Source organism: Trachemys scripta, chromosome 19, assembly GCF_013100865.1.
Source record: "Trachemys scripta elegans isolate TJP31775 chromosome 19, CAS_Tse_1.0, whole genome shotgun sequence".
Taxonomy (NCBI): Eukaryota; Metazoa; Chordata; order Testudines; family Emydidae; genus Trachemys; species Trachemys scripta.
Genome location: NC_048316.1, coordinates 14,157,158 through 14,172,320, shown reverse-complemented (window position 1 = coordinate 14,172,320; position 15,163 = coordinate 14,157,158). Strand labels below are relative to the sequence as shown.

Below are 15,163 nucleotides of genomic sequence, written 5' to 3'. Positions count from 1 at the left end.
CCCAAACTGGTCTGCAGAGAGTAGCTGGTGATATGGGAGAAGAGGTGTCCATGGATTTGAGATGTGGTTGTCACTATGAAAAACCTTGGGTGTCACTGGTTTAAGCAGAACCAGGAAAAAAAAAAAAACAGCGAACAAAATTGCCTATTGCAATTCTACACGCTAGGTGGCAGTGTGATTTAATTCTCAAACGGTCAGGTTATTTTTGCAGGGATTTCTTTATTGCTAACATAGTGGCTGGCTGCACAATACTGCAGGTGCATCTTCGGCACTGTTTCCATTTTAAGGGATAGCGACCAGAAGTATTTTTGAGTAATATTTGCTGTCAGCAATGTAGGGGGGAAAAGTATACAGGTCTGTCTCATCTTACGCTGGGGTTACGTTCCGCGGTCAGCGCGTACAGCAAAAACCGCGTATAGTCAAAATTCCATTGAGTGTAATGGCAGGTGGAATCGCCCGCACTACAGGAACAGTATTTAAATGGTTATTTTTCTCTCTTTTTTTTTTTGCTGACCGCGCAAAGCTGAATTCACGCATGTTAAATGCGCGTAAGATGCGACAGACCTGTATTGCTCTTTGCCACTTCAGTGTCATGCTCAATTTCAAACTGAACCTAGGGAGAGTGCACAGGTCAGGGGCTACACACGTTCCCTTGCAACAAAGCTGTATAATCCTATGAGCCAACTATTAACAATGACAATCCCTATATTGGTAATGACACCGGAACCATTATTAGACTGAATGGAACTAAACTTCTCTTGACCTCAGCAGAGGGGCAACCTAAGGCTAGATTCCCAAGTGGGACTTAGGTGCTTAAGGTGGCAGTCAAGCACCTAAATCCAACACATAGGCATCACTGCCATTCACAAAACCACTGCTCTGGAGATGCCCAAGTTTCCACCGGTGAAGTCCCCTAGACTCCTACGTTTCTGCTGCTGCAGCCACCAAAGTCCTGACATCGCTGAGCGATTCGATGCCTAACTCATGCCCAGGCAGAGAATAATAATAATAAATCCCTTTGCATTTGAAATTGACCAGGCATCAGCCACACACATGCATAAGAAATATAGTTTTTATTTTAGTTTAGTTAAAAAAAATAATCGTACCACTGAATGGAAGTAGCTTTTGAAAAAAAAAAAAAAAAAGCAACAACTTTTAAATTCATCTGTATAAACATTTGCTAAAGAAAAGCAGTACGAGAATGGAAGAAACTAATATAATCTTTTAGCAGATAACCATATGAAAAATAATAAAGCCTCTAAATCCACCAATGGGTTTCTTCTTAAAATCTTTTACCAAAATACCGGGTTAGTCTAAAAGCAATCAAGCAATTAATTTTTCATGATGAATATGACAATCTGAATTTTGCATACCAGTGGCATGGATTTTTTTAAACATTTTTTGCAGTAAACATCAACACTTAAATGTCAAGTCTTCTGTTCTCACACTTCACTTCCTCATCTGAATGACGACGTTAAGGGTTAGTTAGGGCTTTCCATGCTTACAGGCAGGCATAAAACAATTCTATTGGTTTTCATTACAAACACCACTTAGTGCAATGGAGGTTTCTGTGTATTCCAGTTGACCTCGTCATAAATGCAGTTAGAGACATTAGTTAGGTGTATGGTTTCGTTACAAAACCTGAAAGGACCGAACAACGGTGATTAGAGTTTGTCCCTTTCTTTTAAAAATCACAGTGCATGCAAAAGACATATAAAAGCACTTTTCAGAGAGGTGATTTTCCAGCCTGAATGTTTACTGGTTGCTAGAGCCGTAGCTGTATTCAGCAAGTTTCCCCAGCAGGCCTGTGGCTTTCCCCTCATTTTTTGCAGGTGACCAACATGTTTAGGCCCGATACTGAGACATCCCCTGCGTTCGTTCTCCCACCATGGCGCTTTCTGCACAGGGAACCGTGTCTACAAACCAACTGAGGTGACATACACAGGATTATGTCAGTGCTAGCTGCATCTTCCAGAACTAGGCTGTGGTTTTTCCCTCAACCCCTCGGTACTAAGCGTTTATCAAGCGGGAATGCAGAGAGAGGCAGAGCTTGGGTCTCAAGTCAGCAATATGCCAAGCGACTCCCGGAGGTGCTGCGAGTCCTTAACTCCCACTGCCATCAAAGGCAGCTCAGGGAACTGTCCAGATTGTAAAAAATGGTGTAACCATTTAGGACCAGTCTCTGGTGCTTAGCATCTCACAGAGAGGCAGGCCGGCCCTGCTCAAAATCCACCTTCTCATCCCCAACCCCCGGTGAAGGGAGGTGGCCTTGTCCTCATTGTATGGGCACAAAATGTTTTAAACAACACATCCAAGGCCACACAGTGAATCAGTGCCAGGATTAGAACTCAGCGTCCCCAGCTCCTCACCCCACGTTCAGTTGACTGACCCATGCTGCCTTAACGTGGGCTTTCCCACAGATGATTCTTGGAACAGTTTCAGCTACGGGCCTTTAAAGGGACTGATTTAAAGCATTAAGTGGAGAATGTTTCCAGAAGACTACGCGCACTCACATCCGCCTGAGGCACTTCTGCACGAGCAGGAAATGCTAATCCAGAGTCCAGTACATTCAGTGCCGGGGGCACAGCCACAGTGCTTATCATACGGTTTGGTTTACAAAATGGTTCACAGCTAGAGAACACACAGGAGTTCAGAGCACATGGAAAGGTTTTTTTCGTTTTTTTTGTTTTTTTTTTAAAGCAGAGTTACACCTGCAGACGCACATCATCACAGAACAGCTAACAGACCAACGGGAAACGGCTCACCAAGTCTTCACTTGCCCTACTTACAGGGCAAGCAAACAGGATGATAAACAAAACCGTCCCTGAAGGTGGCCCAACAACTCTGGATTCACAGACAAAAATGTTCTTTAGAAATTGGTCCATTCAACCATCACTTACACAAATCATTCCGGACGTTTCCCAGCCAGCGGTTTGCTCAGCACCTCCTTGGCACTCTGTACCGTGGAAGTCCTTTCCAGGGCTGCCGCCCGCCCCCCGCCCGCCCTCTGATCATTGCTTGAAGGCGGACTGTAGTTCCTTAAAAGCGGCTTTCCTCTGTTTCATCTCCTCCGCCTGCTTTTTCTTCTCCTCCTGCTCAGCTTTGATCTCCTCTTCGAAGCGGCTGGCCTCGTTAATAGCTTGGACCTGGAAGTTCAATCGCATTTGGCAAGGGAGTCAGAAGAGCCCACCCCGCAAGGCCTTTGGCAGCAGGATCTCTCACAAAGAGCGTGAGCCAAAGCCCAGCGGAGTCTAAGGGAAACTTTCCACTGATTTCAGTGGGTTGGGGATCAGGCCCTAACAGCGAGGCTTCTAGCCGGCCCCTTGGGCACTACACAGCTACAGGTCACAATCCAACCTCGTCACGTGCGAACCAACAGCACGTGCTGGGCCGTGGCACCTCTGCTGTCCCAGTTGTGATTCAGCAGCCTTGCAAGGAAGAGCAGATGCCACAGGCTGCAAGCCAAGCGCTACCCTCGGGGGCACACAGCTGCCGTTGGCTCACATAGGAAACGTACGGCAACAGGGGTGTGGGGGGGGGGGGTGGAGGGGTCACCTGGCTCCAGAGTGGCTTTCTGTAAACCGTAGTGTGACACACACTGGTTATATAAGACATCTGAACACTGGGCACTATGGTCAGAACCATCTACCAGTCCTGGCACACATGTTACCTACCCACTCTTTACCTTGTGATAATGGAACACGCCCTCATGTTCTCCCTCCCCTCCCCGCCATCAGGTATTCCCCCATCCCCCTCCTAGCTGCGCTAAAATGACTTCAAGTTGTATTTTTTCCCCCCTTACTTTGGCCTCGAAGAAGCTTTTGGCCCCTTTCACGCCCTCCGTGGAGACGTCGATCTCCGAGAGCCGCGCTAAGGCGTGAAGCCCGCTGTCTTCCTGCAATTCGCCCGCCGCGGCTTTGCGGAAAATCAGGAGAAACTGTCAGAGGGAAGAGGCACAACATTGTGGTAAGTGGAACTAGGCTGGAGGGCCTAAGAGAATAATCTTGAGAAGTAAGACTTGCTGCCCCGTGTTACTTATTACTGACCAAGATCAGGGCCCCGCTGCGCTAGGCGCTGTGCAGACACATAGGACAGTCTCTGCCCTGAAGAACGTACACAATCTCCACCGCCGAAGAGGAGAAGGAAAAGCTGAAGTGACTTTCCCAAGGTGTCACAAGCCAGCAGTGGCAGAGCTGGGAGATGCCAGGTCTCCTCAGTCTTGGCCCAGTGTCTTGGCCACTGGGCCTGGCCGGATACAAAACATTCAGGGTCAGTTGTATCAAGCACAAGAGCGCATGGTAGGAGATTGCCGTGGAACCAGGAAAGACGGGAAGCTGACAGGTTAGACACTGAAAATTAGGTCATTGGGCAGCATTACCATCTTATTTAGCGACTGTAGGACCAAACACCATGAATATTCATCTTGTGAATGATTCTGAGCTGTATCACGTGTCTGCTGCACATCTGCTCATTAGTATTTTAAGGGCAAGTGCCAAGATAACTGCATAGAGCAAGCCAGCATGAATGCCAGACGCTCAGGCTTGCATGCAGCCATGTCCCTCACAGAGAACGAAGGCCCTGGCAAGTGCCTGGAGAGTGCGTAAACCAGGAAGATGTAATGCCATTAGCAGCCAGGCAAAGTAATGCACTCACGCCTCACTTCTCTTTTTGGAAGGGGATCTCAGCTGATCTGCAGAGGCTTCATTAAGACGCCCCAAGAGCGGAGTGCTTTGGCACGGATGCTGTTTACGGCAGCAAGCAGCCCGTCTCCCACAGGAAGCATGTTTAGAGCGATGCTATCCCGAGGGAGCGCCAGGGTCTCCGTGCAGGCAGCGTAACTCCCTGGAAATCTCCCGCAAGGAAGGAAGGCTTTTAAATGCAAGGGGCTGCGTGTCCGCATGAGTGTCCTACCCTGGGGCTGAGACTCAAGGCTGGAGAGACCGAGAGATCTGCAGGAATGCAGCAACCTAAACACGACTGGCCCGTTAGACTTACCCCTTATTCAGATAGCCCGGCAAGAGTGCACAGTGCTTCATAGGCGGAGGAATATATTAATGCCGGCCAGGAGCTTACAATCTAACAGACATAGCGATCCTCCCCTGGGTGGGGCGTCCAGAGGGGAAGACATTCTGGGGAGAGCAGGTTTAACGGTTTCTTATATTATCCTAGACAAACTCCAGAGCAGAGATTGATGCCAGCCAGATGCTAGGCCAGAGTGTCGAGAGGGGGTCTGAAATGAGGACAGCGAGGATGTGTGATGCAAAGGGGGAAGGAGGATTTTGTAGGTGAGATGGGCAACATAGGCAAAGGCATAAGTGGAGGGGGGAAAGGAAGGGCACAGAAGCATCAAGGCAATAGCAGAATTAGGGATGTAAATATCAGTTAAAAAATTAACCGGTTAAACGGTTAAAATTATATCAATTACAGCCCAGCATTGTGGCCTCCAGGTTGAAGTTGCCAGCTGTAACACCGCCTGAATGCAGTTTCTCTGGCATTTAAGCACAAGCGCCTCCCCAGGACACAGCTGCTATAGACATTTATACAGGGCACGTGTTGAATTCTCCTGCCTTCGACTGGGAGGCCATTCCCTTAGGGCTGTGGCAGGAGAAACAGGCTGGTGGATCTGGAAACGGACTCACCCCACCCTGACTCCAAGCTGACCCAGATCTAGCCCTCTCAAGCATTTCTAACACACCCATCACCATGATATCTACATCCTTTTACAGGAGCCTAGACACATCAGAAGTGCTTTTAGCCAGCTACTTTCTAGGGCAAAAGCCAGTCTTGCTGAATGTGCATAGCACAGATATTCAGTGGTGGAGGGCTCGGAGGCACATGCAGCGTGATTAGCTATACACTGTAACCGAGGGTACAAAGATCACCGTGGAGCGAGTGAAGGAGCAGTTGTCCTGCCACGGCAGAGAAGAGAAAGATCTAAAAATCTCAGTATCCCCGGAGAGGATCTGGTGCTTCCATGGATCGGGCACACAAACCAGGATGGGCATACTGTCCTGGAGCACTCGCCCTGATACTGCTCACTAGAGAAGACCTTACCTCCCGGAAGCTAAGTTTGCCGTCAAAATCTTCATCTACTTCTTTGATCATATTTTTCAGCCCAAGGTGCGTTTGTGATGCTCCTAGTTTTTCCATCATTAGCTTCAATTCCATCAGGTCAATGAAGCCATCTTTCCCCGCGTCATACCTAAGAGACAGAAACAATAACTACAGAGACCAGCTTCCCTTCAGAAGTAGCTATTTCAGATCCTGTGAATTTGCCTCTGTCTTATCAGCATTCTTCTAGACGGCCCTGTCCTATACTCCCCATCAGTGCTGCCTTTGCAAGCCCATCTGTACCATCTCTCTACACCGTGGATTCATCAAATACCATGGAGTCAGTGGAACTCAGGGACTTCAGTATCAAATGATCAGGCCTCTCCCAGTAAAGCTAAATGTTAGCTGTCATCCTCTGTGGGCAGCAGACACTAGAGGGAGACGTGATCACACATTATGGGTGACATTTACCTTCCTCTCCCCACAGGGCCAAGCAGGAGGGGCATATATAACATATGAAGAGTGAAATCTACCTCTGTATAGGAGACCAGCAAAAGTGAGGCACAGAGATAGTACTGACCCTCTGATGCTTCACTTCAGCCCCTCCTGAACGGCTAGTTCTCAATCAAAAAAGAAACAGAACTCCGCAGAGCTTCATTCCAGCTGGCAGAGAGTGAATCGAAGACCTTTGCCTAGAGCCCCTGGCCTGGGATTGAACGACTCACCCAGTGAATGCAATCCCCTTCCTGCTCAGGACCCTGAAGCTCTAACTTTCAGTTCCCTCTCCAGGAACACAGCACACACACGGTAAAAGCAGCTACAGTTATTGACATTCAGATTCTGCTTAGGAAGCGGATCTACTGCCCAATGGTACAATTTCCCCACTGTACAAAAGCCGACCAGGCGAATACCACAGCAGGAAGTTTGCAGCCCAGAATAAAATAAGTGCTTAAAATCATAGATCTGCCTTTGTCTCTTAATGGCCTACCCCCATGCACTATGCAGCCTGTTGTCACCGAGTACAAATAAGAGTTAAGGTACAGCTCAGCCCTTCCATTCTACTTAGTGGGTGAGTCTGTTTGCTTTCCAGCCTCCGATCCAGGGAGCTTATCACAATGTCCACAAAGAACGCCATGCTAAGGACAAAGACCAGACTCTGCGTGGGTGCGGAAAGAGCACGGGGACATGCCAACCCGAATGGGGCAAGGCAGGAAGCAAAAACAGGATGCATTTCAACACCGCGCTACTGACTGTACAGAGTGCAATGGCTTGCAAACAGACAAGGACAAAGCAAACAAAGGAGGAAATTACAGGGTTGGCTGTGGGGTTTTTTGCACCATTAAAATATTTCTTCTACTTATTGTTCCAAAAATTGTACAGGGGGCATAAACAAAACCAGAACTTACTACAGCAGTGACTCTAAGACAAGACTCGGGGCAGCCCTAGAAAGTGAGCAGAAGTTCGGGTAATGTGCCATCACCTCCTTCAGCAGAGATTACAAGGCCAGAAGGGACCACTGATCATCCAGTCTGACCTCCCACATAGCACAGGGCAGGGAACGGCCCCACGATCATTCCTAGAGCAGAGCTTATAGAAAAACACCCCATCGTGATTTTAAAATGGTCAGTGATGGAGAATCCACCATGAGCCTTGGTTAATTATCCTCACTGTCAAAAATGTATGCCTTATTTCCGGTCTGAATTTGTCTAGCGTCAACGTCCAGCCATGGGATTATGCGTTAACCCTTTCTCTGCTTGATTTAAGAGCCCATTATTAAATATTTGTTCCCCACGCAGAGATTTATAGCCTGTTATCAAGTCACCTTTGCTTTGTTAAACTGAACAGATTTAGCTAAATAGATGGAATGGCAGCACATTGGCAGTCTCAGAACACTCTGTAACAAGCAATGGCTCTTAAACGGCTTGGGGGAAGCGAGGGAGAGAGAATTGGCACCAGCCTCCAGGCCTGGCAGCTGAACTGGGAATATCAGACATGCAGAGCCCAGCTGTAAGAGACGTCTTACAGATCTCCAGCTGGTGGCTTCAGCCTGTTACAGACACATCTTTATGGAGCTTGGCGGCTGCTCTCCAAGTTGAGTACTCTCAGGAGCAGGAATTTTGTTTCCCACTCTGAAGAAGAGACGGCACATTCAGGTATGAAATTAGCTACCGGGACGGGAGGAAAAGCAATTAAGAATCTGCACATTCTAGGAAAGCCTCTTCACCCCCTCAGCATGCAGATCTTCCTGGTGAGGTGTATAAAACCTTCCTGTTAAAGAAATGAACAGTGGAAACCACACACCTCCCTAGAGGCTTATGATATTGTGAGGTTTTAGATGAAGATCTGGTTCCTCTAAAGTCTCCCAGGTCAATGAATCAGCATGTATTTAAAAATAGTAGCCAGAACGTAGATAGCCAGGATGTGGCTGGAAGGACCTAGTATCGAATCTCATCACCAGGCATGTACCAATGGACCTCAAAACACGCTCAATCTCCTCTCTTAGTTTCATCTCTGGCTAGGCATTCTCTGTAACTAAGGAGTGCATAAAGAGACATGAAGTTTTATCATCTTCAGATGCAGCCCCCCAATTCACGCTGCAAGAGCTCCGTGGCTGCAATTACTGGTACCAGTGTTGCTTACGATCCACTGTGTCCTGGCCCAGGGTTTCCCCATAAGGACATCCAGGGTTCCCCATAAGGACGCTGATATTCCACTATAATAATAGTCAAGGTTCATGGTGAACATGCCCCATAAATCCCATCACAGAACATGGTTGTGCTGAACGTTTATAGCAAACATTAAGATGAGACAGGCCGCGCTTTGGTGGCTTACTCAAGATGGCTTTGGGTGTGTTTCAAAACCACCGGAGGCATGCGTGAGACCACTAAAGGCACCCGAGAGTGTCTTTTTATAGCATCTAGTTTTACTTTTGACTTAAATGAGATTGGTTTGCAATGGTATTCGAGCCCTCCAGGACACATCCAAGCGCTCCATTTGCTCACCGCTCCCGGGGCTTAGAATGCACTTGCACTAAGCATTACCAGCCCCACTTAAAAGGCTCCCTGCGGGGGGGAGGGGGGGGGGAGTGGATGCTTTTCGAATGACACTTTGTGTTATTTCTGAAATGAATACTCCAGATGTTTTTCTCCCCAGTGAAGCGTGCACCACTTCAGCTAAAGAATTTGTTGCAGTACGAGAGGAGCTTTTCCAGGTAAATCTTGCCACCGCTACCAAGCATGGAAGACTGGTTTGAGACCTGTGCCTTGATAATCCCCCTTCAACCTCAGCAGGTCATCTAGTCCAACCCCCTGCTCAAAGCAGGATCAAACCCAACTAAATCATCCCAGCCAGGGCTTTGTCAAGCCAGGCCTTAAAAACCTCTAAGGATGGAGATTCCACCACCTCCCTAGGTAACCCGTTCTGGTGCTTTACCACCCTCCTAGTGAAATAGTGTTTCCTAATATCCAACCTAGACCTCCCCCACTGCAACTTGAGACCATTACTCCTTGTTCTGTCATCTGCCACCACTGAGAACAGCCGAGCTCCGTCCTCTTTGGAACCCCCCTTCAGGTAGTTGAAGACTGTTAACATATCCCCCCTCACTCTTCTCTTCTGCAGACTAAACTAGCCCAGTTCCCTCAGCCTCTCCTCGTAAGTCATTAACACATCCCAGGCACGTTTCACTAAACACCTGGTGTCTGACAGAGTAGATCCCAGCAACATCAGGCAGGAATTTCTCCATCTCCTTGAGCTGAATTGTTCAGAAGGACGATTTATAGGTTTGATCTGGACGATCGCGGCACCTCGCACAGGTCTCCCAGCACTGCTTGATAGTTCCCCCTCAGCGGTTCTCTTACTTACTTAGCATTTTTCCATCTTCAAAGCCCTTTGCAGACATCCTCCCAACACCCTTCTGGGACAGGAAGATATTCTTACAGGTTTATAGATGGGGAGAAGCCCGTGGTCAGAAAGCTGAGCTCAGAACTCAGGAATTCCTGGCTCACCATTAGAGTTTGTAATTCAATGATCTGGAGCGGGTGGCCCCGATTTCAGAAGTACTGAACCTAGCAGCCCCACTTGCTTCAAGATAGTACAAAGGGTTGGGTTTGTAGAACCAGCAGGTCAATGTCTGGTCTACAAAAATGAAGCCGGATCACGCAGATTCAGATTTAGTGGGGCCCTGTGTGCAGCTTCAATTTTGGGACCCACCCCTGGGGACCCAGCCAAGAAAAATAACATTGTCTCTTATCTCCCCCACCATTTTTCATTCTTTTTTTCTTTATCTTCCTCCTGTATTATAAGTAATGGAAAGTAAATGAAAATAAAGTGAGGTACCTTGATTGGGGCAGGGGGTTGGGGGGCAGGAGGCAGGCTCTGGGCTGGAGCAGGGGGTTGGGGTGTGGGAGGGGGTGAGGGCTCTAGGAGGAAGTTTAGGTGTGGGGTGCAGGCTGTGGGAGGGGTGCAGGAGGTGGGCAGCGCTTACCTCAGACGGCACAGCTCCCAAAGCAACCGACATACACACCCTCTGTCAGCGACTCCTAAGTGGGGGGAGCTAGGGGGTCTCCATGCACCGCCTCCCGCAGGCGCCGCCCCTGCAGCTCCCATTGGCCGCAGTTCTTGGCCAATGGGAGCTGCGGAGTCGGCGCTTGGGGCAGAAGCAGCGCACGGAACCCCCCCCCATCCCTTCAGGGGCCGCAGAGACATGCTGGCTGCTTCCGGGAGCAAAGCAGCATGGAGGGAGGGAGGGAGGCAGTGTGGGCAGGGAGATGCCTTAGCCCTGCTGCTGGCAAGTCTCTGCATGCCCCTTGGGGGGGGGAAGGGGAGCAGCGGGTCTCCGTGCATTGCCTGGGGCGGGGGCAGCCTTTGGAGCGGACTCTTCCTCCTCCCCCGCACCAGGGACGCGCAGAAACTTGCCAGCAGCCAGCCACTTCCGGGAGCAGCATGGTACCACCGACCACGGCATGCAGGCAGCCTGCCTGCCTGCGGCCTGCTGCGCCGCCAGCCAGGACTCAGGGGCAGGTTGTCAGGTATTTGTCCTGCATTTTGGGATGCCCCTCTGTTGTTGAGGGCCCCGTGCCACCGCATGTTTATTTCACGGTACATCCGCTCCTGAGCCGCAAAACATATCAGGTGGGGGAGGCGGGGAAAGAGTTTAATCTTCCAGTTTGCCAGGGTTGCAAACAAGCCTTGTACAGCATTGGAAAGATGGAGCTCGCTGCTTCCTGGGGATACCCAACGCTCTCCGTTAGACACAGCGCGTCAGGAAGCGTCCCTTAAATCTCTGCCTGGCCCCTCAGACGAGCAGAGCCTTTCTGGCACTGGCCCAGGGATTAACAGAGCAAAGGCCTTGGATCAGGGTAATTTCCGGTCCTGAAAGCGAGATCTGAAAATGCTCCAGGCAATTCTCATAATTGTGCTTAGGAACTTGGGGATGGAAAGTCTCAGCTGTGCCTTGTCTGATCCTGTGTGAGCAGAGATCTGCTTTTGAGTCCCGGCTGCCAGCGGGGGGCAGTTCGCGATACCCGACGCCCACGCTGCTAGCCGAAGTGGAGAGCTACCTTGCAGCACAAACAAAGATTTAGTCATTTTACACCTTTATCGGGAGCTAGCACGGTGAGTAACGGGCGGTGGGCCAACATTCCAGACTGCCTCCCAGCAAGTATCTTGCCTGCAGAACATGCATCCAGCCCCAACTTGTGCCCTCCACTGCCAGAGGACAACGCTCCCCACACTGAGCAGAAGAGAGGAGCGCGTGGGGCTGCCCCGACCGCCGTCTCTCTGCTCTATTCATTACGGACAACTTAGCGTAACTCACGACTTCACCCCTTGTGCGTGGAACACTCTCTCCCCTGCACGGGAAGGCCCGAAGATCCCCATGGTGTGTCTCCAGCCTCTCTGGCTGTGAAATCAGACCCGTGAAACACAGACCCGGGGATAGGTCCCCACCCCCAAGGAACTCGCCAGTTGTGCTGGCTCCAGAGGTGGCAGCAGAGGGTCCGGTTTCTCCTTTGCAGGACCATTTGATTCCTCTGTTCAGAATTCCTTGACGCAGCCCCTAGAGAATTAGTGATCCACATGGCAGGGATCCTCGAGCTGCTGCAGTGACTCATGCGTTGGAGAGGGTGGGCACAGCGAAGAGATTCCCAGACAGACATGTATCCCTTGGCTTCGCTCCTCCAAGAATGCCTAAAAGGGCCAGGCCAGGCTCACCCTGCAGGGAGGGGTCAGCCTCGCCCTCCCCTCCCTGCCACAGTAGCTCCAGAGAGGATCAGCTGGAGGGCAGTGCCCTGGGGCCACCTCAGCTGCTGATTCTGATCCTAGTGTTTAGCACCCAGCAGGAAAATTGGGCTCTTAGATGTGGGCCAGTCAGCACCCCCACTGCCCTCAGAGCGCAATGGTAGAGGGACTTCTCGGCGCTATCCAGCTGCAGGAATCCGGCACTTTGCCACCCTCAGCAAAGCACCGGCGATCCGGAAAACATGCCCATGCCCACCTGATCATTTCCTTTCTTCCACCAGGAAAGACCACAGATTGGTCCCACCTTGTTAGTTACCGCAAGCAAGACTCTCTTCCCTCTGGGGGAGGGGGGGAGAAGCTGTGTTTAGGCTCTGCAACAAGCAGTCGCTGTAATCGCAGCTAGAGGAGACAGAGCTGGGGCCGAGTAAGGCGTGCCTAGCAGCTTTGAAGCTGTCACGCGTGGGGAGCAGAGGCTTCTCACAGTGCAGAGCCGATAACTGATCCAGCCTGTGACTCAGGGGTGCAATTTTCTTTGGTAGCAGCAATGGTTCTCTCCGGTAGGGTGACCGGATGTCCCGATTTTGGGGTCTTTTTCTTATATAGGCACCTATCACCCCCCACCCCATCCCGATTTTTCACACTTGCAGTCTGGTCACCCTAGTTCTCTGACCTCTCACGCCACATGCTCTGTGGACCCTCCTACTAGAGTAGAAGAAAGAAAGTTCTCATGGAAGCCTGGATACATTGGGTTGAACATGCAGTTGATGACAAAGCCAGCCTGGGAGGAAAAACAAAACAAAACAGCTTCTCTCTGGACTGGATTCTCACCAAACAGCAACAAATACAGCTCCAATTCAGCACCTGCCTTGAAGATCCCACCCTGAATTAAGGACATGCCTCTATTTCCCCCTTCCTTAAGTTATTCTAGGGATCCATATTAACTTCAGTGTGTTAGCCTGGGCTATAGAGCAAATCTCCCCTCTCGCTAGCCCGACTCACGCTTTGCGAGCCAGGGCTGGTAGCCGCTCTCTGGCTGAAAATCCCGCCGCCCTCAGTTCCTCCTCTTCCCCAAATCAGTGGGGTCAATTCAATGCAGCATTTCAACAGAGCCTCTGTCTGGGTAACATTAAATACACCCTGTGGATGAATTATTGCAGTGTTGCAAATTCCCACTGCTTCCTAACTTGGAAAGGGGGATTACCTCTCCTGGAGACAGGCTTTAATTGTGCTCCTAATCGCTGGCTAAGTGGTAAATGACCCCATTATTAGCAATCTCAAAAGAAGCATCATTAGAGCATTTCTGTGTCAGAAGGGTCAGTCAACGGCCCCTTCAAATTCTTTGCTAGCGAGCTCTTCTTCCGCAGTTCTTTGCCTCATTAAACAGGACCGTCCCAGGAACTCTTCATAATTTAAAACAGCTATGTTTACCAGTTTGGCGCCAACAGATCTAATAAGGATTTGGCCAGGCAAAGAGGACAAGGCTGAACTATGTTAAAATCAGGCTCCTAGTTAGAGACAGCATTGTCTTTGCCTTGGTTTAACCCCAGTCGCACCGGGTTCTCTCTGCTGGCACCAACCACGCAGGATTTTTAGAAGTCGGGACGTAAAGCCTGTGTAGATGGAATCTGGCCGATTCCAAGATTCTAGACTCTTGGAAGTAACGGGGCTGCAATCAGAGGTGCTGGATAGGAGGGGATGGACAGCTTCTCTCTCTGAGGAAGAAGTATCCCCCAATCTGCCAACTCCTTTCAGGAAGACAGCACAGCACAGAATTCATCCACATCTAGCAGTATTTTGTCTGACATTATATATTATACTGTAGGCAAACAAGTTCTGATTAGATCTCTGCCACAGCTAGTTCAGGGAAGAGAGATGACTAAGTATGTGACTGACCTATACTATAGAAGCAGATGACTGTATTTCCTGTGTCTTTCTAAGCCTCTCGTTCTATGGTCTCCTTATAAAAATACTTAATTGCTGTAGCAGAGAGAAACACACACACCCAAGAGACTGCAGAAAGCAGTGAGCTCGTTTCACATTAAGTTTAAAGGTATTTGCAACTTACTGAACTAAACGCAAGTATGTTGAGAGCAAGGTGGCCTTTTAAGCAGCAGCTAATAAATGCAGAACCAAAAATACACCCCAATGGGGGTAGAAGAGGAACAGCCTGCAAGCACGTAACAGAGGAGAAAAGCAGAACTAGAAAAAAACAGCACTGAAGGAAGAGAAGTAAAACCTCTAAAGCAGGAACAAGCGAACACAGCTTTGGAGGTGGACTGACTTTAATCTTTACCTATGTGGTTCTGGTGACTAGGAAGGAGAAATAATAATATAAAATAATTTAAGGCTAAGCCTTTTGTTCTTTAAAAGGTTAGGGGAGAAGCAGAACTTAACAGAGGGATAATTCATGGGCAGAGCATTACTTCTGCAACCTTTTCATTTTACAAGGTGTTTTAATTGTTACTTTCCCTTCTGGACATCTACAAAAATGCCTTAAACTGACTTAGGAAGTGGGGAGGGAGGTTAAAGTCAGGGTCCTCTAGGTCAGTGTTTCTCAAACTGGGGCCGCCGCTTGTGTAGGAAAAGCCCCTGGCAGGCCGGGCCGGTTTGTTTACCTGCCCCGTCCGCAAGTCTGGCCGATCGCGGCTCCCACTGGCTGCGGTTCGCTGCTCCAGGCCAATGGGAGCTGCTGGAAGCAGCGGCCAGACTTGCGGACGGGGCAGGTAAACAAACCGGCCCGGCCTGCCAGGGGCTTTTCCTACACAAGCGGCGGCCCCAGTTTGAGAAACACTGCACTTCTCGCACCTACCTCCCGTAGGCCCGGAGATCATCGAGTAGGGAAAGGGTGTAGGTCTAGGTGAGGGCCAGAGCATTA

The 15,163-nt window shown here is 49.7% G+C and overlaps 1 protein-coding gene across 1 annotated transcript in view; it reads right to left on the bottom strand.

Annotated features, from left to right (window-relative positions):
- Positions 1-1,536: 1,536 nt before the first annotated feature.
- The window catches only part of EFHD2 (EF-hand domain family member D2), an 18,996-nt gene continuing 5,369 nt past the window's right edge, over positions 1,537-15,163 (bottom strand). Inside the window, exons 2-4 of the mRNA XM_034753254.1 lie at positions 6,055-6,202; positions 3,803-3,937; positions 1,537-3,146 (exon numbers count right to left, since the gene is read on the bottom strand). Coding sequence (XP_034609145.1) covers positions 3,012-3,146; positions 3,803-3,937; positions 6,055-6,202 — 418 coding nt within the window. The 3' untranslated portion in view covers positions 1,537-3,011. The remainder of the gene's footprint in view (positions 3,147-3,802; positions 3,938-6,054; positions 6,203-15,163) is intronic.